The 21291-nt window shown below is 50.6% G+C and overlaps 1 protein-coding gene across 4 annotated transcripts in view; it reads right to left on the bottom strand.

Annotated features, from left to right (window-relative positions):
- DTX2 (deltex E3 ubiquitin ligase 2) overlaps positions 1–15659 on the bottom strand; it is a 34022-nt gene extending 18363 nt beyond the window's left edge. For 2 of the 4 annotated variants that reach the window (XM_059896033.1, XM_059896034.1), the window contains exons 1-5: positions 15526–15613; positions 14170–14334; positions 13475–14028; positions 2981–3337; positions 79–715 (exon numbers count right to left, since the gene is read on the bottom strand). In XM_059896033.1, coding sequence (XP_059752016.1) covers positions 79–715; positions 2981–3337; positions 13475–13499 — 1019 coding nt within the window. In that variant the 5' untranslated portion in view covers positions 13500–14028; positions 14170–14334; positions 15526–15613. Of the gene's footprint in view, positions 1–78; positions 716–2980; positions 3338–13474; positions 14029–14169; positions 14335–15525 lie in introns of those variants that run through there. The other 2 variants (XM_059896035.1, XM_059896036.1) reach the window with 2 other exon arrangements.
- Positions 15660–21291: the final 5632 nt, after the last annotated feature.

Raw genomic sequence — 21291 nt, 5'->3', positions numbered from 1 at the left:
CTAAAGAAGAGCAGAAACCCAAGCCCACTGACAAGGCATGCAGGTGGACAAAACGACTGTCCGCGTAACACAAGATACCTGGCTGCGCCGGCAGCGGACGGTCCTGGGGGCTGGTGCTGAGGTCCCAGGTGGGAGAGGCTGGAGCGGTAGAGGGGCTGGTTCCCCAGGGAGGGCAGCGCCCCAGCCCAGAGGTTGGCGGTGCTCAGCCTGGGCGCAGACCTGGCCCCAGAGAGTGAGGGTTTGTTGTACGGAGCAAAGGCCTGGTGGGCCCCCAAAACAACGGCGGTCCTGTGGGGTGGCTGGGGGACTGGGTAGGCGGGAAGGCTGGTCATGGAGTGGCGGTAGCGGCCTGACACGGGGCCGGCTGCACCGCCGCCGAGGCACTGATGGCAAGAGCAGGCCACTCCCGTGTGGCCCGGTGGAGCGATGACAGTGGTCACTGGGTACGGGGGCCCTGCCTGGCGCCGCACGCTCCGGCAGAAGCTGGAAGTCTTGTTGGTCTGCGTGTGGGTGGCGTAGTTGACGGTGTAGTTGTACCCCAGGGGAGCCAAGTCCATGAGCTGGTTGCCCCTGGCCACCTGCTGCTCCAGGTAGTCGCAGACGCTGGCTTCATACGCCGTCCAGGAGCCGTCGTCACTCAGCCACTCCCAGACGATGCCCAGGCCCGGGGCCGAGTGCTGGGGAAATAGGTGCCTCCGCACTGCCCGCATGGTGCCTGTTTTAAAAGGAGCGTTGCACATATAAAGTTCATCTGCTAGCCACTCACCACCTCCCAAAAAAAGGGAGTTTAAAAATTCTTTTTTTCCTACAACCAAAATAAAACATGATCACGGTGTATATATGGGTCATGTTGCTGTCTGACCTAAAGGCTGACATTGATTATTCTCTCCAAATTTGGGGTGAAGGGTAGAGAGCTCTCTCTATGCAAAGAAACTGTGGATCAAAGGGATCAAGTGGCAGACAGGGACCAGCGCTTCTCAGCAGGAGTGAGGGATGCTGGACGCTTAGGTCAAAGACCAGCTGTGGCTCAAAATATTCCTAAGGATGAAACCTATGTAGCCTGACTTAAAAAACTGAAAACAAAATGTCTGAAGAAAATTAAATCATCCATAATCCAACCACCAAGAGGAAAGCACACGACGTATATTGTATATTGTAACATATTCCTTCCGGTCTGGTCTCCTAGGCATGTACATTTAGGTGTAGCTGACAATCATACTGAAAAATTTTCCTGTTTTCATGTATTATGCCATAAGTATTTCTTATGTCTCTAAAACTTTGTAAAACTCTTTATTAACTGTTACACAGTTCTCTTACATGGATGTACATAGATTCCCTTGGACTTCCCAGGTAGCAACTATTAGGAAACACCTGTGGTTAGCTTATATTAATAAACCAAACCTGACGATTCAGGAGAGAAAGAAAAAAATCAATTTGGGCCATGCTTCCAACAGTACTTTTCAAAAGGTGATCACTGCGATTACCTTCTACCTGGTCTCCCGACCTCAGCAGCCAGTGGGATACTCTTAACCCCCAAATCAGATTACGTCACTCCTCTGCCCAAATCTTCCCAGGGTTCCTCCTTTCAGAAGAAAAGTCGAAGCCCCTCAAGGGATGGAAAAGCCCTGCACGACCTGCCCCTCCCTCCTGACCTGTCCCCAGCCCTTCCTGGTGACCAGGCCACCTAAGCTCAAACTTCAAAACAACCTCTCGGGCTTCCCTGGTGGCGCAGTGGTTGAGAATCTGCCTGCCAATGCAGGGGACATGGGTTTGAGCCCTGGTCTGGGAAGATCCCACATGCCGCGGAGCAACTAGGCCCGTGAGCCACAATTACTGAGCCTGCGCGTCTGGAGCCTGTGCTCCGCAACAAGAGAGGCCGCGACAGTGAGAGGCCCGCGCACCGTGATGAAGAGCGGCCCCCACTTGCCACAATTAGAGAAAGCCCTCGCACAGAAACGAAGACCCAACACAGCCATAAATATAGATAAATAAATAAATAAAGAACAGCAAATTTAAAAAAAAAAAAAAGAATAACTTTAAAAAACAAACAAACAAAAAAAAACCTCTCCCTGCGCTTTACACATCCATTTCCTGATAAACACTCATTGCTACCTAACTCATACACAGTTCACGAATCATTTATCTTGTGCGCTGCCTTTCTCAGTGACTGCGAACATCATGAAGGCAGGGACTTTCATCTGCATCCACTGCCTGGAAGCCTGAGTCCTCACACCCTCGAGGAGGCTGCTACAGGGATTAGAGCAGGAGTCTTCAGGCTCGGCACTAGTGACATTCTGGGCTAATAATTCTTTGATGTGGGGCTGTCCTGTACATTGTAGGATGTTTAGCAGCGTCCCTGGCCTCTACCCACTAGATGCTGGTAGCACCCCGCCCCATAGTCCTGACCATCAAAAATGTCTCCAAACGTTGCCCCCAGCTGAGAACCACTGATTTACAGGGATAGTGCACAGCTCTGGGAAGAAGTTGGTGGCCCCCTTCTCAGTAATACTGAGCAAAAGACACACATACACACACACACACACACACACACACACGAAAGAAACATGAGTGCACAGGAGAGTGAAGTAACTTGCCCATGCGACACAGCTATCATACAGGAGCTGGAACCCATCACCAGGCCCTCTTAACTAGCAATGGTGTGCCACCCCCATGCCGGCTGGCCTGCTTGCCTGCCTGCTGCCAGCGAGACCCTCGAACCTCTGCGGGCGGAAGCAGGCATTTCTGGTTTGGGAGACAAGGGGGAAAGGGGCTGGAACGGCCTCTGCACTGTGTTCCCAAGGCACCCCGTACCACTAAGGAACATCTCACACTGCTATCACTCCCAGCACCCGCCTTCTGACTGTGTGCATTTCAGGGGCAGGATAACGCTGAGAGTCAATTCTGTGACCCCCAACACCTAGCACGACGCCCAGCCCGAAACAGGCACTTGGACACATATTCGAGGCAGGAAGTGCCTTACCAGTGTCCTGGCGGAACTGCGTCCAGCTGGGGAGGTCGATGATATAAGGAGCCAGTGAGGGGTCAGCTTGGCCTAAGGGGATGCTGTGGGCCAGGCTCCCCAGCCCGAAGCGCTGGCCCTTCTGCTGGACAAACTGCTGCTCGATGTAGCTGCAAACAGTGGCGCTGTAGGGGTGCCAGGTGCCCAGCCCGTCCTGCCATTCCCACACGGCCACTGCCACCGGGCTGGTGTACACCTGAGCCAGGGAAGGGCTTGGGGCCATGGCCATCTTCCCCAGGACTCCCTCTGTTTTCCCCAACGGCTTCAGACCACTCTGGGCTCGAGTCTCAGGTCCATTGCCCAGCGCTTCCAGGAGACCTGAAACAAGACAGACACGCAGTTACCGACGAACACGGTGGCCCTGCCAGAATCAGTCTCAGTGCGGGAAAAAAAAATCATGCTTTTCCACAGTCACTTTTTTCCCTAATACCTTAAGGGCATCGTGAACCAAGTACCTAATCCTGTCTTTTTGCTCAGGCAGCCAGGAAGAATTCGGAGTCAATCAAGCAGCCTCCTTACCTCTGCAAATGTCCAGGAAGACACAGTGGGTGAATTCTGGGTGCTAATCATCAGCGCTGCTTCTGTCCTTTTACCAATAATTTCCCTCTGGCCCAACTACTAAGTGTATCCTTTTATACTATACGTATTTTCATGAGTCACCCCAATCCTTTATGGACTGAGGCCATCATGACCCCTTATACCTTTGTGAGGACGCTACATAGGTTTCCAAAGCAGGTTTGTTTGTGAGACACATATTAACACCTGCTATGCTACAGATGAAAAAAAAACTATGTCTCGGAAAGGACCAGGGGCTCAAGGACAGCCAGAGAGGCGACTCTAAGCGTGGGTGGGTCCTAGCTCTGCCCAGGTCTCCAGGCTGCCCTGGTTTCCCGCACCATTAACCACAGAGGGCAGACCCTAGATAGACATTAAAATCCTATGGATGCTGAAGCCCTCCCTCTCTGGGCTCTCTGCACCCCACTCCCTGGGCCTGGGCCTTGCTGACTAGCGGTCAGGTCCAAAGACTTTACACCCATCTCCCAAGACAGTCTTCTCCCAGTCACTCCCGCCCAGTTGCATCACTCAGGGTTTTCCCAGGCCATCCGTCACATGAACTTCTCCTCCACGGCACCGACCAGAACCCTAATGCCCACACACACATATGGCGGTCCCTGTCTTTCTGCCCCCTCAGAAGGCAGACACCCAGCGAGTTGGCCTTGTCCACAGCCACCTCACCAGCCCCAGCACAGGCCGTGTCATGTAGCATGTGTTATACACGGATTAGCTCAAAGCACGACTGAATGGAGGCAGATGAAGATTCTATGTGCCTGCAGCTGTTTGAAGAAGAAAGGGGGTCTGTGGAAGCTCCTAGGGTGAGAGAGGAACGGGGCCAAACAGACGGACAAGGCGGTATTTCTCCCACTTTATGGACAGGAAAACAAAGAAGTCAAGGTCTTACTGAAGGTCACACATACACTGCTAAGTGGTAGCACAGAGTGCAAACCCAGATCAACTGGCTCTAATGCCCATTTTCTTAGCGAGGAAAGCTCAGCATGAGCTCTACCTTGGGCTCCACCCTAGATAAACATTAAAATCCTGGGCTTCCCTGGTGGCGAAGTGGTTGAGAATCTGCCTGCTAATGCAGGGGACACGGGTTCGAGCCCTGGTCTGGGAAGATCCCACATGCCACGGAGCAGCTGGGCCCGTGAGCCACAACTACTGAGCCTGCGCGTCTGGAGCCTGTGCCCCGCAACGGGAGGGGCCGCGATAGTGAAAGGCCCGCGCACCGCGATGAAGAAGCGGTCCCCGCACCGCGATGAAGAGTGGCCCCCACTTGCCACAACTAGAGAAAGCCCTCGCACGAACCGAAGACCCAGCACAGCCAAAAATAAATAAATAAATAAAAATAAAAGTAGCTATAAAATTTTTTAAAAAATCCTATGGATGCTTAAGCCGTCTCTAGCCTCTCAGCCTCTCTGCACCCCACCTGCTTAGAGAGGGGGGAGGGAGAAAAGGGAAAGCGGTGGGGGGAAGGGGAGGAAGGGAGAGAGGAGCCAGCGTCTCAAGCTGCGAGCACCCTCAGCTGTTACGTCCACGTAGGGCCCTGGTGCCAACAGGGTTCCCAGTCACATCATCTGCTCCGATTCCCACACAATCCCCTTAAGTACAGACATCAAATTTTGCCCCTGTTTTGCAGACGAGAAAACTGAGGCCCCGGTGGTTTTGGTGACTCGCTTACATGGCCACTAATGAGGCTGGGACCCTGGGCTTTCGCTGCTGTCCCTGAGACTGCACTCCAGCAGGGTTTCAGTGAGAAGGCCGAGACCACCTGCCCCACAAGCAAGGCAGAGCTGGAGCAGCACGAGACAGCGAAGAGGCACGGGCTCTGGCGTCCACACGCCGCGTACTCACTGCACTCTACTCACTGTGTCACCTGGTGAAGGTACCTAAGCCCTCCAAGCCCGATTTCGCTTGGAAGTGGACATATCAACCTCTATTGTAAGTGCTTTTCTAGGGGATTCAGATGGATAGGTGTGTATAAAGCACCCAGAACAGCGCCAGGCACACAGCCGATATCAGCAAATCTTGGCCTCCCTCCCTTTCCCTGCCCCCCTCCACCCCAGCACCTCCCACTCCTCAAGTCTGGGGGAGGAGTGGCGGCCCAGGGCGGCACTGAGCTACACGGCCTGAGAACACGGGCGATGAGTCAGGCCTGCAATAACTCTGAGCACACAGAGGGGGGGGCCAGGGCCGCCCCTGAGCTGCCAACCGCTCCAACAGAAGCACACATCCCGCCCTGGAGGATTAGACCCGGGATGCCCTCGAGATGGCTGGCAAGCTTATTAGCTCAGCGCCTGTAATTAGAGGCCTCTGGACCCACATCCAGGTACAAATCACAGGACTGGTTTCAGGGCCAATTACTCCTGAGCCCAGACTTTCCCCCTGGCACCTCCTGGCAGCTGTCACTCATCTCTCGGGCAGCAGGGGCCTCCCATGTACCAGCACACGTGGTATGTTGCAGCGTGTCCACACATCCCCAGATGAACCAACTCGGGAGAACTCTGCCAAACAGCCTGAGAACTACACTCGAGAATTTCAGCTAAGCTTTTCATGACCGTGTTCGGCCTACAGACCACAGGCACACGACGGTCCAGGCTCTGTCAGGGTACTAGAGACCCAGAGATGAGAAAGACACAGCACACGGCCCCTCCATGACCGGCCACTGTCCCCACTAATACCAAGGCCTCCACCTTTTGTCCACCTGCATCAAATTCTAGCAAGTGCCAGAATATTCGGAGCCATTTCCCACCTCCCAGACATTGATCCTGCTGGTGCCCATGTCCAGACTTCCATCCTCCCTGCGCCTAAGCCCCCAGCAAACATGCCCATCTTTCCAGACTCAGCCACAGCGCCCCACTCGAGCCACACCTTCAACAGAAAGTGCTGACCCCATCCTCCTGTGCGTCCTCACTGCACTCTCCATTTATCCAAACACACTGCATTTACTGGTTTCAGTATCTGTCCCCCCTCTCACCACCCCCCAGAACAGGAACTCCCTGAGGGCAGAGCTGGGGCTGACCCAAAGCTGGGACTGCAGCTCTTCAAATGCCCAGTATCCCAGAGGGTCTAAAACACACACGCCGAAAGAGAGGAGCACCGTCTGCTCCAGGGGCCTGGGGCACACTTGGGGCGATGCCCAGAACGCCCACTGATGTTCCCCTCGAACGCAGCAATCATGCACACGCAGCGGCCGTGTCAATGCACCCATTCTCTGTTACAGCCTCAGCCATCCCCAAGCTTCAGTTCAAAAACCTAATTTGGGCTTCCCTGGTGGCGCAGTGGTTGAGAATCTGCCTGCCAATGCAGGGGACATGGGTTCGAGCCCTGGTCTGGGAAGATCCCACATGCCGCGGAGCAACTGGGCCCGTGAGCCACAACTACTGAGCCTGCGCGTCTGGAGCCTGTGCTCCGCAACAAGAGAGGCCGCGATAGTGAGACGTCCCCGCTCGCCGAAACTAGAGAAAGCCCTCGCACAGAAACGAAGACCCAACACAGCCATAAATAAATAAATAAATAAATAAATTTATTAAAAAAAAAAAAATCTGATGCTTGAATCCCATCCCTAAATATACTTATTTAAACAAAACAAAACAAAACAAAAAAAACCTCATTTGTTTCGGCTCCTAATGATGGGGCTATTTAGGGTGTTCTTAATTATGAAAATTGTTATTATTCTAATTGGCCATGGGAAAACAGCCTTAGTCTGGGGGCAACCTAAACACTTCATGATAATGGAATAAGGGAATTCTTAAATAAATTATGGTACACCCCAATCATGGAATACGAGTCTTGAAAAATGTTTTTAAAAGGCTTTCAGACCTAGAATAATGCTGCTGACAAATTAAAAATACCACATATGTAACCATATACACTATACGCTCTCAAGCGGGTGGGTGTGCCATTTACTGAGCACCTACTATGTGGTACGCACTCTGTCCGGTGCTCTTGCCGTCCAGCTCTCTCAACCCTCAACTGCCCCTGAAGGTAGAGATTATCCCCATTTTACAGACGTGAGAACCGAGGCCAAAAGCAATTAAGAATTTACTCAAGGTCGGACGGCCAGTCTGTGACACGAGGTTCTTATATAAGCTGATTTTTAAAAGGCGGGAAGGAACAACTCTGACACTTAACTAGGAGTGATGGAGTTATGGGATATTTATTCTTTACCTCTTTCTGTACTGGCAAATGTTCTACAGTGATCACGTTACTTATTATGATCCGACCGAAGTTATCTTTAAAAAAATGTATCAACAACTTTGACCACGAGAAAAACCATCCTGCCTTCTCTTGCATTCTCTTGTCAGATTTAGCCACAAACGCCTGCGCACAGCCCCACGGCTCCGAGGCACAGAGGGACGCTGCTGTCCTACCAGAGAGGGGTTTCACACAAAGGAGAAAAGGTGCATGTGTCCAAGAGTCTTTCTATTCCCGGGGGATTTACAAAAGCTTTAGAACAAGACCTGAGCTGACGCAGGAATCTGAGTGAAACTCATCCTGCCTGATTGTGGGCCTCTGGGTAGGGGAAACCACACAAATGGATCCCCTTACAGTTGCGGTCTCCGGGAAGAAGGCCCCGAGCGTGGTTTTTAAACTGGTGCCCAGACTGGGCGACTGTCAATTTGCCAACATGTGAGGACCCGTTTCCTCCCCCCAAAGCCCACCGAAATACAGAGTGGCCTGGCCCAAGCCTGAGCTGGGCAGTTCACTCTTGGTTCCACGCTCGGTGACCTTGGGACAGTCACATCCCCTTTCCTGGGCTCCACTGCTCAGGCGGTTGGATGGGTTTTCCAGCCTCTTATAAGCAGCAGAACCCCTTTCCAAATGTGACCGTACGCTGCCCATCGATATGTAAAACGCAGAAAAGTGGGGTGCTCTTATTGACACAGGGGCTGCCCTCCATTCCTACTTCCTGAGAGGCCCAGGAAGCTGTTGTGCGGGACAGAGGCGTTCTGAGGGGCACGGAGCGGAGACCAGTGAGACCGGGTGGACTTCAAACCCTATTTCCATGCTGTGTCTCTTTCGGGTGCTTTCCAAGAAGCATGGGCCTGCAACTCCACACCCCACCAGCTGACATGGTGCACATGACCCGTAAGCAGAGCATGACCTTCAAAGACTTGTTACGGGGCAGCCGGCCACCCGGGCACTGTCAGAAAGCCTTCCCACGGAGATGGGAAAGTCCAATACTGCACACAAACACACCAAAGCAATGTTCTACTTTGCTAGACATGTTGTTTTTAATACAAATTTAAAACAATGACCTATTATTTTTTTGCCTGTCAAAGCAGTAAAAATAATTTCAATACTCAGTGCTGGCGAGAGTACACTGAGATGTCATACTTCTGGGACGGATAAACCCTTTCCAGAAAACAGTTTGGTAATATGTATCAAGGGGTTTAAAAATGTTCACTTGCTTTGACCCAATCATTAAAAAATCTATCAAAGGAGATGAGAGAAAAACTTCAACATAAAGATATTCCCCACAGCACTATTTTAACTCGGTAAAAGAGAAGCAGAGAGAAAACTCAGTAGAAACGTACCAAAATGCTAACAACGGCTGCCTTTGAGTGCAGAAACTATTAGAGACCTTTTGTTCAACTTCCTTATATATCTGAACTTTTCACATTTTCTAAAGTGGGAAACTATTACTTTTGTTTTCAGAAACAAATCTCTACAATGCCCACCACTTTCAAAAGATCGTAAATATGAAACAAACCCCACCACTGTCACTTACCATCATTACTTCAGACGGCTGCTCTCGTCCCAGTGGAGTTTCACTAACAGGCCTGTCAAAGTACCACGGCACCTCCTTGCCAAGAGACACATGTCCCACCCCTGAGTTCCAAGAAAGTGCAAAAAACACACCATCCAGGTGCCCAAACTATTACAACAGGGGAGCGCTGCAAGGTAGGGCTTTTGTCTAGAAAAGAGATGGCTTAAGCCGGTGCCACGCAGACCTGACTAGGCTTCTGAGAGATGGAAGGAACTACACATGATTCGTCCCTTGCACGTGGGGCCGCTAGAAGGGAAATGACAACTCCTCTCCTGGCTGGTGCCTGCCTAGGGCCCTCCAGAGGCAGGTCAGAGCAGAACGTCCCAAATGGGGTTCAGAAAGCCACACAGTGGCCAGGGGGCAGGCCCCGGCGACCAACAATTCCCCAGTGGGCAACCTCCTCCACCAGCACCAAGAACCTGCTTCTCCTTCTTTGCCAGGAGCAACCTGACCACCCACAGGTCGTCAGAGCCTACCCTGGGGCCAGAACGGGGAAGCAGCGGAAGCAGTGGCAGGCACAGTGGCCATAATCACACCAGTGGCCACCAACCAAGAGCTTACTATGGACCAGGCACTGTGCTAAGTATCTTATAAGTGTTCTCGTTTAATCCTCACATTCCTGAGCAAAGGGTATCATCTCCATTTTATAGATGAGAAAAGTGAGGCAAAAGATAAACAACTTGCCTGAGAAGCCACAGGTATAAGCAAACCCAGATCAGTTTGCAGAGGGATAAGTTGATGTGGACAAGTCGGCCTGCCAGATGTGTCTGCTTGACCTACTACACAGTTTTTAGTTTTTACAAATTGAGCCAATGTTTAAAAACTGGAATATCCACCATTTAAAAAAAAAAAAAAATCCAGATTTCTAGCTTCTCTTGAAAACCAGAAAAGCTGGCAACATTTGCAGGCCTGACCCAGATTCATTGTGCAGCCAGCAACAATGAGCTGCACCACCGCGATGGCTGGTACTACTCTCCAGGTTACCACAGTTACCGCAACTCCCCAGGGCAGAGCCGGCAAACTTTTCCTATAAAGGGCCGGAAGGTACATATTTTAGGCTTTGTAGGACTCTGGGTGTCTGTTGCAACTACACAACTCCACCACTGTAGTGTGAAAACAGCCATAGGCCACACATAAACTAACTGGCGTGGTTGTGTCCCAATAAAACTTTATTAACAAAAAGAGGCTGTGGGCTGGATTTGGCCCACGAGCCACGGTTTGCTGACCTCACTGTGGTCCCACCGACCTATAGTTGAGAAATACTTCTTTGAACCTGTTTCTCTATTGAAAAGTGGGAGAGTGCTTATGCCTCTGGCCAGCCTCCCCTATGACATGCCTGCCCTCTGTAGACACGTCAGTCTTTGCCCAGCACCTGAGGGTGAAATACAGCATCCAACAGCACGGCAGCGAGCATGTGGTGAGGGCCACCCCCAGGGAACCCCAACCTGCTTCCCAGAGCCACACCTTTCCTTGCATCAGGCAACTGGGCCCTGGCCTACCTCTCTCCTCTCCCCCCTCCCCCGTGACCCTCTCCTCTGCTCCCACGGCTTCAATAATCCCACGCACGCAGAGCATCCAGACCTGTCTTCAGATGTCCTGCCTGAGTCCCTTAAGCCCTCTGCTCCAGCCATCAGCAGCTCCAGTGAGAGCCCAGAACCCGCCAGGCTGTTTCGTACCCCTCACCCCTCACCAAGAGCACCCATCCCACGTGTCCACTTACTCAATTCTTAATTCCCAGCCTGAGACTCTCTGCCCGGTGAAATCTGTCCTACATCCACTCCTGCCCTGCACAGAGAAGTGGCCTCTTCTAACCACCAATGTCCATGTGACATCTGAGTGCAATTATCTACTTGTCCCCTCCACTAGGGCACGGACTCCTAAAAGGCAAGGATTATGGTCAGGAAAAGATTTTTCCAACCAGGCACAGCACGCTGACTATACACGAAAAGATACATTTCACTGTGTTAAAATTAAGAATGGTTGTTCAACAAAACATGCCTCAAAGAAAGCAGAGAGTTACAAGCTGGAAAAAGATACTCACAGTAAGCACGAAGGATTAAAATCAAGGATATATAAAGAACTCCTACAAGTCAATTTTCTTTTTAAAGCGCCAGGAATCCCACAGAAAAATTACAAAAGAGTGAACATATAATTTACAGGAAACGCACATGCCAATAAACTTATGAAGAGATGTTCGACATCAGGGCTCAGGGACACAGAAATCAAGATCCCAAAGATCCCATTTTATACCCATTCCATTGGCAGAAATAAAAAAAAAGTCGGCCTATATCAAGTGTTGGCAAGAGTGTGGAGCAAGTGGAAGGCCTACATTCTGCTGCTGGTGGAGTGAAAACTCGTACAACCACTTCAGAAAAAGTCTAGTAACAACTATGAAAGTTGGACATTTATTCACCCTATGACCCAGCAAAATACCACCCCTCAGCTCATACCCAAGAAAACCTCTTGCATATGTGCAACAGAAAACATGTACGGAAATGTTCAGAGCAGTCCGCTCGTGACAGCAAAACTGGAAACGAGCAGGTACCCATCAACGGAAGGTCAGACGCATAAACTGTGATTTGTCCACACCATGGAATATTATTCAATATTCAAGACAAATGAACCAGATGACATGCAATACTATGGACAAACTGTAGCGATATTTTTTTAAGTGCCTTAGGAATACACAGGTACCATAAAACTACATAAAAATGAAAGTGAGGGGATAATGGTTATCTCAGGATGGGAATGGGAAGAAAGATCAAATGATTGGATGTGTATTTTGTTTCAAGATCCTGGCTTTTATTGTGGATGGCTGAAATGCAGGAACTTACGACACATTAAAAATAACTTTGGAAACAAGTGAAAGCAAGCCGGGCGTGAACGGTGATCAGTGTGTATTAATCTAGTTCTCTGTTTACCTGAGGTGAAAATTAAAACAAACACACAGAAGGGACTGTTTAATTCTCTGTACTCCAAGTGCCAAGCACAAGCCCGGGCACACAACTTCCTAAGCGTGTGTGCAATGAATGAGGGACGCTCCTCCCTCACCCGTGGCCCCATTCCTGTCGGCCTCTTCGGTACCTTCGACATGTCTGAAGCCAAACTCACCTTCCTTGCTAACGCCCCTCTCCTCCTGGATTCCCTGGCTCTGCGCTGGCCCTCCTCCGCCTTCTCCCCCACAGCCCAGCGGCTGCCCTGGCTTGCCCTCTCCTCGCCTCCTCAGACCCCACTGCTAGCATCTGGTTGGCACCTTTCTGCCTCTCACCTTGACAAGCACTCTCTGCCAACTGGCTTCTCCAACTCCTGTCTCTCCTCGTCCACCCCAGAGACAGGTGTGAGGTTGAGCTTCCCGATACAGTTCTGACCCTCTCTCTTCCGCACCTCCCCTAGAGCTCTAGAAATAATGTTCACGTTCCCTGGGCTGACGCTGAATGCCCATCACAGTCTGGTCCCTTCCTATCAACAGTAGCTGCCAGCGCATCTCTCTTCAATACCCTCCTCCATCTACACCTTGCCCTCCCCGATCCCTCCTAAAGAGCGTAAGTGATGAACTGCTACCCCATATACCGCCAGTTTCCCCAACTCTGTGCCTCGACTTTACCCGGAATCCCACCCACTTGGCCACCCATCCTCAGCTGACCCACACTTTCAAGGCCCCATTTAAACACCTCCAGGATGCTGGGATGTGCCCACTTGAAAGAAAAATCCCCTCTTACCAACTTCCACGGCATTCTCTCTGTCCTCTACAGTTCTCTCTCTTCCACAAGACCAGGAGCAGCCAGAGGGCAAACTCCCCTGTCTACCTCCCCCTACCAGAAGCTGGCAGTGGTGTACGGAAACAGTCACAAAGAGAATAATCTTATCCATTCCACGCTTTCTAGCCAGGGTGCTCACTTAAAATGCCCATCCTCGGACTTCCCTGGTGGTCCAGTGGTTAAGACTCCGAGCTTCCAATGCAGGGGGCTCAGGTTCGATCCCTGTTCGGGGAACTAAGATCCCACATGCCGAGCGGCACGGCAAAAAAAAAAAAAAAAAGCCCTTCCTGGAATTCTACTAAAATCCTTCTGTTCCCCTGAGCCCCGGCATGACCCACAAAAGCCCCCGCTCAGCCCCCTGCCTACCTTTCCAGGCTTCTCGGCCCCGCATCCACACGCTGTCGCTTCAGCCACATTGAGCTGCTTACGGTGACCCAGACATGCCAGGTTTCTTCACGACTTTGCATATACTGACTCCTCTGCCAGGCTCTGCCCCCTACTTCCTGGGTCCTACTCCTTCTTCACAACCTTAGCTATCATCTTCTGGAGGCTTCTGGACCTTCCCTCCTGGGCAAGGGTGGGGTGGGCTCCGCCCTGTGATTATCCACTCCTCAACATGTATCACACTGACAACACCTTGTCACTGTCTATGGTTTGTTTATCTTTTCTACCAAACAATGAGCTCCTGGAAGACAGAGCTTTTGTGCCTGGTCACCGTACCCCCAGCACTGAGCATGGGGCTTGACAAAAAGGAGGCATCCAGTAAAGGTTCAAGTAACAAAAGAAACTAAAATTTCCAGTTCAAATGCAGAAACCGTGACTCGTGTCCTTCATCCCATAAAGCACGTCTGAAGGCGGAAAGCATCTTCTAAGACTGGTTAAACAGGAGAAGCTGCTGGCAGGAAGCCACCTGAATTTATCTGAGACAGTTGGCAATCAACAATCAACTCCCAGGGCTCACTTTCATCCTGGGGACCTCAAATTCCACCCTCCCCAGTGCCCACTTTCTCTACTGAAACCAGATTGGGAAGGCAGCAATGTAAAGTCCCCATGGCTCTCACCTTTTCTCTCTGGAGAGCTGGCACAAACTGTGCCTTCTTGATGGAGAGACCAGATCCTTAGGAGGAATGACTTGTTTGAGTTCCCATCTTGTTATAAAATGCCAACAACAAAAACCGGGCAAATCTGAAAGGCTTGCTGACTCAGCAACACAAATTCCAAGGCACCTTTGCCAACAAGGAAGAAGATGATCAGGTTTTAAATTGAGAAACAGCAGTTAGTGAAAACGAATGCACAGATGACCGGTCTGTGTGCTGTGGCTGGGGACTGGAAACCACCAGATTCATTTTCCAACAGCCTGGGCAGAGCAGAATGTACAGTAGTCTCCCTCTGCCCACTCAATAACCAAGGGGATGGCTAAAAACAACAACAACAACAACAAAAACCACAAACAAACACACCCTAAGCCCTTCCACAGAAAGGCCTGAAAGGACTTCGTAAGCCAGTCTGCAGTGTAGGTATCCAGGAAATCAACACACCAGAGAGGGAAAAAGTTTGGCCAAGGTCACATGGCAAATGAACAAGAAGCCTAGCTATAGTCATACTGATGGTTTAAGCAAAGCCTGATTTTGGCTACCAGAAAGACCACCTTCTACAACTCTAGAGGAGCTAGGATAGCATGCAGAAATATTTTGAGTTTCTTAAGGGTCCAAGCGTCTCTGCACGAACTATTTCCACTGCTACTGGCACTTAGGGAAGAGGAACCAGTGTGGGGGACAGCAGCTGGCTGAGAAAGGATAGTTTCAGGGGGAAAAAAAAAAGCCTCCTAAATCCTCTTCACAGCATATACATTATGCCCTCCTCACGAAAATGACCCAGGGTCCCAGGAAATAGGCACTTCCTGAAAGGGAGACCCTACATGAGGCGAGTTAGGAGTTAGACTAAGGAGGCAAACTCCCCTAAGTACAGCCCCTGGCTCCAGTGAGCCGTCCACCGGGAGGCAGACCCCAGCAGAACCCAAGCGCTAACTAGGGCAGCCGGTGGCATTATCACCACCGTCTCCTCCAAGTCCTGTGGGAAAGGGTACACTCCCACAGACGGACCAAACTCTGTGTCTGCGCCCCTCCCCCTGCTAGCCCTTCGGCTTCCACCCCGGCGTTCACCCTCCCACCAGGTCCGGTCCTAAGCTCCCAGCGTCTCCCAATTCCCCCAACTCCCTCCTCCGGGACATCTACCCGAAGGCCGATCCCCACAATCCACCCCCCCCGCCCCGTCACCCCGTGGCTCTTCTCCGGCCCGGCCCAACCTTCCCTCGCGCCCACGCCCGCCCCCTTCCGGTCCCAGATCGGCTTGGTCTCCCCCGCGTCCCCGGGACCCCAGCCCTGGCGACGAGCAGGTGGCCTGTCCGCCCCTCTCACCGAGGCTGAGGAGGGCGAGGGGGCAGGCGGAGGACACCGCCGGGCTCAGGCTGCAGCCCCCGCTGGGCCTGGGCACGGCTCCGGCTCTGCCTCCCAGTCTAACGAAGAGGCAGCCAGTGTGAAACAGCGTCGCTTCCTTGCGTCCCAGTGCGCATGCCCAGGACGCTGGGCCTTCTGGGAAACGTAGTTCCAGCGGAACAGCGGGGGGCCGGGCCGAACTCGACGTGCACCTGTTTAGGGGTATGTATTCCCGAGAGAGCTTCGTGTCTAGCTGGGGAGACAGACACTTAAACACACAACTACAGGACTCCCCTGATGGCGCAGTGGTTAAGAATCCGCCTGACAATGCAGGGGACACGGGTACGAGCCCTGGTGCAGGAAGATCCCACATGCCACGGAGCAACTAAGCCGTCGCTACAACTACTAAGCCTGTGATCCAGAGGCCGGGAGCCACAGCTACTGAGCCTGCGTGCCACAACTACTGAAGCCCGCACGCCTAGAGCCCATGCTCCACAGCAAGAGAAGCCACCGCAATGAGAAGCCCGCGCACCACAATGAAGAGTAGCCCCCGCTCGCCGCAACTAGAGAAAGCCCACGCACAGCAACGAAGACCCAACGTAGCCATAGATAGATAGATAGATAGATAGATAGATAATAAAAAATTAAATTAAAAAACCACACACCTACAATCTAGTAGGATAAATGTGATAAACGAGTGAGAGCATAGAAGGCGGTGCCTAATGCGGTGGGAGGGAGGTCAGGAAGACATCGCAAAGGAGGTGACATCTGAATTGGATTTTGAAGCCTGTATAGGGGTTTGCCAGGTGGAATACAGGGAATCCCTTGCAAAGGATGAGAGATGTGAAAGTGCCTGACGTATTCAGGAAGCAGGGAAATGTTCTGTGTGGCCAAGGCAGAGGGTACATGGACGGCGTGAGGACAGAGAAAATGGATTAAGGTGTGGCAGGATATGGGGAAATGTCTGGGTAAAATTATGATGGACTCTATATGTCATGCAAGAAATTTAGGCCCCTGGAGTCAATTGAAGATTAAGCAGGGGAATGAGAGTAGGCATTGCATTTTAGAAGGATACCCTTGTGGCAGGTGGAGGATAGAGAAAGGAGTGGGGAGACCAGTCTGGAGACTGTTGTCCAGGTCGAAGGTGATGAGGCCTAAACCAGACTGGTGACTAATCTTTTGGGATCATAGACCTCCTGTAGAAAGCTAAAGAAAGCTATTCCCAGAAAAATGCTCAGATGTGTTCACACATGTGTATACACACACATTTTGCATACAGTTCCAGGGGATTCAGAGTCCTCTGAATCTTGGACTCTAGTTGAATATCCTTACATAATCTAATGTCACTCATACTTTAACAGGGATTTGAGGAAGATTCAGATTGCTGGAGATGGGGAAAGAGCCCTCCCCCAACATTCAATTCAAACACTTTATTTTATAGAGGAGGAGAGAGGGGGAGTAACCCATCAAAAGCTAGTGAAGGAAGAGAAGGAACAACTGCAGCAGGCCCAGTTTCTTGTACCCTAGGCTGGGACCCCTTACCACCCGGAGCTGACTTAGAGGACATAGGCTTTGAGTCTGGGGAGGCATCAAAGTCAGGTTCTTCTAATTATGCCCAGAGCCAGCTCTCCATTGAGAAACGAAGGGTAGCGTTTTACCTGTGATTTATACTAGATGCCCACCGTGGCTACAGATTAGGATGGGACCACTTCCCTTCCCCTCTCAGAGCCTCAGTTTTCTCAGCCATAATGATTAACAACATGTCTAAATCACCTAGTAGGTGCTTCCCTCATTACTCCCATTTTAAAGATGAGGACACTGAGGACTTCCCTGGAAGTCCAGTAGTTAAGACTCCAAGCTTTCACTGCAGGGGGCCTGGGTTCGATCCCTGGTCGGGGAACTAAGATCCCACATGCCATGCAGCACAGCCAAAAAAATAAATAAATAACATAAAAATAAAAAAATGAGGACACTAAGGCACAGAACTTAAGCAATGTGTCCAAGGTCACATAGTTGACAGCTGAGAGCTGGTCTTTTTTTTAAAAATAAATTTATTTATTTATTTATTTATTTTTGGCTGCGTTGGGTCTTCGTTACTGCGCCCGGGCTTTCTCTAGTTGCAGCGAGCGGGGGCTACTCTTCATTGCGGTGCGCAGGCTTCTCATTGTGGTGGCTTCTCTTGTTTCAGAGCACAGGCTCTAGGCGCGCAGGCTTCAGTAGTTGTGGCACGAGGGCTCAGTAGTTGTGGCTCATGGACTCTAGAGCGCAGGCTCAGTAGTTGTGGCGCACGGGCTTAGTTGCTCTGCAGCATGTGGGATCTTCCTGGACCAGAGCTTGAACCCGTGTCCCCTGCATTGGCAGGCGGATTCTTAACCACTGAACCACCAGGGAAGCCATGAGAGCTGGTCTTTAAATCGAGGTAGTGTCTGAATCCAGATTTGAGCACCCCCATATAGCTGGCCTCACTGCAGGAAAGGTGGGGATGCAGATGAAATGGTCTGAAGCGTTAGGAAAGCCTTTCAACACCCAAAAGATATTTTCTTAAGTGTTTCCTTTTTCCTCAGTGAAACACTGGAGTGTTTGTCCAAAACCCCACTGCACACACACGTAGACACCCAAACGGATAGAACAATGGTGAGAGGCTGGCTGGGAAGGTTTTGGAACCTAGGCTCTAGAGAGGGGAGGACCTCTAAACCCAGACTGTTGGAGCTCTGGGGAAGTCTCAGGGGCTCAAGGTTGAGAACCAGTGTGGGAGACCAGGGGGAAGGCTGAGGCGGAGAAGTTCCACAGGGGCAGGAAGTAGGACACGGTCTGGAAGACTGGGTGCATGGGAGTGTCCTCCCATGAGGTAGAGCATGCTAGAAAAGTGGGGAGGTCAGTCAGTCAACCTCACGCATTGAGTGTGAGGTAGGGGGCGGGGTCGAACAGCCAGGTATGAGGCTCTGGAGAGATCTGGGCTAGAGATGGGGATTTTGGAGTCACAGGCGATGAAATTGAGATCACCTGGGAAGACCACAGAAGAGGCGCAAAGGTCAGTCCAGGGCTGAGGAATGCTGACTTTTGAAGGACAGATGAGAAGCAGAAGTATCTGGGGAACAGGCTGGACCGGGGGACACCAGGTGAGCATGATGGCAGAGAACCAAGGGGAGGGTTCCACGAAGGGGGAGCTCAGTGGTGACAGACACTCTGAGAGGCCCAACCAGCTGGTCCCCTGGTGGGGAGCCCATCCCAGAACCCAGGGTTCCTCCCTCCCAGTCTTGGGCTCCCTCATTTTTCAGTCAACCGGCTGACGTCCAGAAAGTTCCCAAACTTCTGACTTAGGGACAGGAAGGCCATTGGTGACCGCACAGTGGCTTCCATTGAGAGGCAGGAGCTGAGGTCATGGAGGTTAGGAATGCAGTCTGGAAGCATAGGCAGCTGTTCCAAGAGCAATCTTTGTGTTCCACACATGGGAGGAGGAGATTGAAGGGGGTGGCAGAGGATAAATCCACACGTGTGGAATGATGCCACTTACGTAAGGATGCCCGTGGCCATGTGCCCTTGGGAAGACGCTAGCCAACACGGTGACACCCAAAGGGCGGGAGTAACAGGTGATAGTCACTTTCTTTGTACTTTTCCTGTAGCATTTCACTGTGTCCCAATGAATAGTTTCCATTTTTATAACCTGAAAAGAAAGACTATTTTTATTTGGGGAAAAGTAAAGAGTTCTGGTCATGAAAAGAAGCTAAATAGGACAACAGCAAGAGGGAGAATGGGGGACAGGGACTTTGAAGTTTTAGGCAGGAGAGAGTGAGTGTGCTGTGTTCTGAGGCTGCAGCAGGATGTCCCTCAGGAAGCTGGAAATGAGGGAAACTGGATTGGCCACTTGCAAACTGAACTTTAAGCCAATACACATAGCAGAACGGGGCTGGTTAAATAACCCTGGAACGCTAGGTAGAAAGAATGAGGAAGACTCACAGGTGCTGATGCAACTGGTAGCCAAGATCTATTGTTAAGTAAAAAAGGAACTTCCAGAGCAGAGGGTTAGAGTAGAATGGGCACTTTTGTGTGTGTGTGTGTGCATTTTGATTTTTATTGGACTATAGTTGATTTACAATGTTGTGTTAGTTTCAGGTGTACAGCAAAGTGAATCAGTTATATATATATACATATATCCACTTTTTTTAGATTCTTTTCCCATGTAGATCATTACTGAGTATTGAGTAGAGTTCCCTGTGCTATACAGTAGGTCCTTATTAGTCATCTATCTTATATATGGTAGTGTATATATCGCACTCTCCCAATCCCAATCTCCCAGTTTATCCCTCCCCCCACTTCCCCCTTGGTAACCAGAAGTTTGTTTTCTACATCTGTGACTCTGTGTTTTGTAAATAAGTCCATTTGTACCATTTTTAGATTCCACATATGAGATATCATATGATATTTGTCTTTCTCTGTCTGACTTACTTCACTCAGTATGACAATCTCTAGGTCCATCCATGTTGCTGCAAATGGCATTATTTCATTCTTTTTATGGCTCAGTAATATTCCATTGTGTATATGTACCACATCTTCTTTATCCATTCCTCAGTCAATGGACATTTAGGTTGCGTCCATGTCCTGGCTATTGTAAATAGTGCTACAGTGAACACTGGGGTACGTGTGTGTGTTTTAAATGCACACACAGGCTTGGAGGCATAGACATTTTCTGAGAGGAAACCTAAGATGCTCCAAGAAGGTAAGGGATGAGCTGAGGATTTTTATTTTATTTAGTATGCATTCATGCTAATTTTTTCTATCACAAAAATATGAGAATGCCCCCCAACACATACACACAGTAGAGTAGGTTAGGTATGCCTGTGGGAGCTGAAACATCCCAGGCGGAGGCTCTGTCCTAAATCATCTGCCCAGAAGGGAAGACTTTTTTTTTTTTTAATTTTCCTTGTGCTGAGAACTCTTTTTTTTTTTTTTAATATTTATTTATTTGGTTGCACTGGGTCTTAGTTGCAGCAGGCAGTTTCCTTAGTTGTGGCATGTGAATTCTTAGTTGCGGCATGCATGTGGGATCTAGTTCCCTGACCAGGGATTGAACCCGGGCCCCCTGTATTGGGAGCACAGAGTCCTAGCCACTGTGCCACCAGGAAAGTCCCAGGAAGACTTTTTTTTTTTTAAGGTCTCACAGGCTAGCATTTGTGCCACCCACGGGCCTTGAGGGCTCCCAAGCAACTGAGAATGAATGATGTGGCCCAGGAAAGAAGTGGCCATAGAAGGCGGAGTGGTGGTGGCCAAAGGAACTTAGATTAAAAAATAAAGTTCTTCAATTCCACTCCAGGTGTCAGGGTTTACTGCTTCCAAAGGTTCCAATCTTGGAACCAGCCCCTGGCTCACGCTGGAGCAAGAAAAGATCAACGTAAACCTGGGAAAAGGCGAGACACTGGAGCCCAGCGACACCACTGAGGGGCTGAGCACTTTCTGATGTTTTGCTCGGAAAGGCAGAATTTTGCTGCTTGGTTTCTCAGCTAATGGGCCTCTGTCTGACACTCTGCAGGGCTTGTCTGATTAGAAGCCACAGCTGCCTTGCTCATTATTTCTGATTAATTGACAGCACCTGGCATCTCTGGGCGATGGCCTCGCTCAGGACCCAGGTGTGACCTACACAGCCAATAAAAGCGCAGTGGTTTTGCAGCCCTGAGGAGGGAAGCAGTCTCACCTGAAAGCACCATCGTATGTAATTCCCAGTCCCTGGGAGCACAATTTGATGAACTGGTT

The sequence above is a fragment of the Balaenoptera ricei genome, chromosome 15 (genome assembly GCF_028023285.1).
Source record: "Balaenoptera ricei isolate mBalRic1 chromosome 15, mBalRic1.hap2, whole genome shotgun sequence".
Taxonomy (NCBI): domain Eukaryota; kingdom Metazoa; phylum Chordata; class Mammalia; order Artiodactyla; family Balaenopteridae; genus Balaenoptera; species Balaenoptera ricei.
This window is presented reverse-complemented; position numbering and strand designations above follow the sequence as displayed.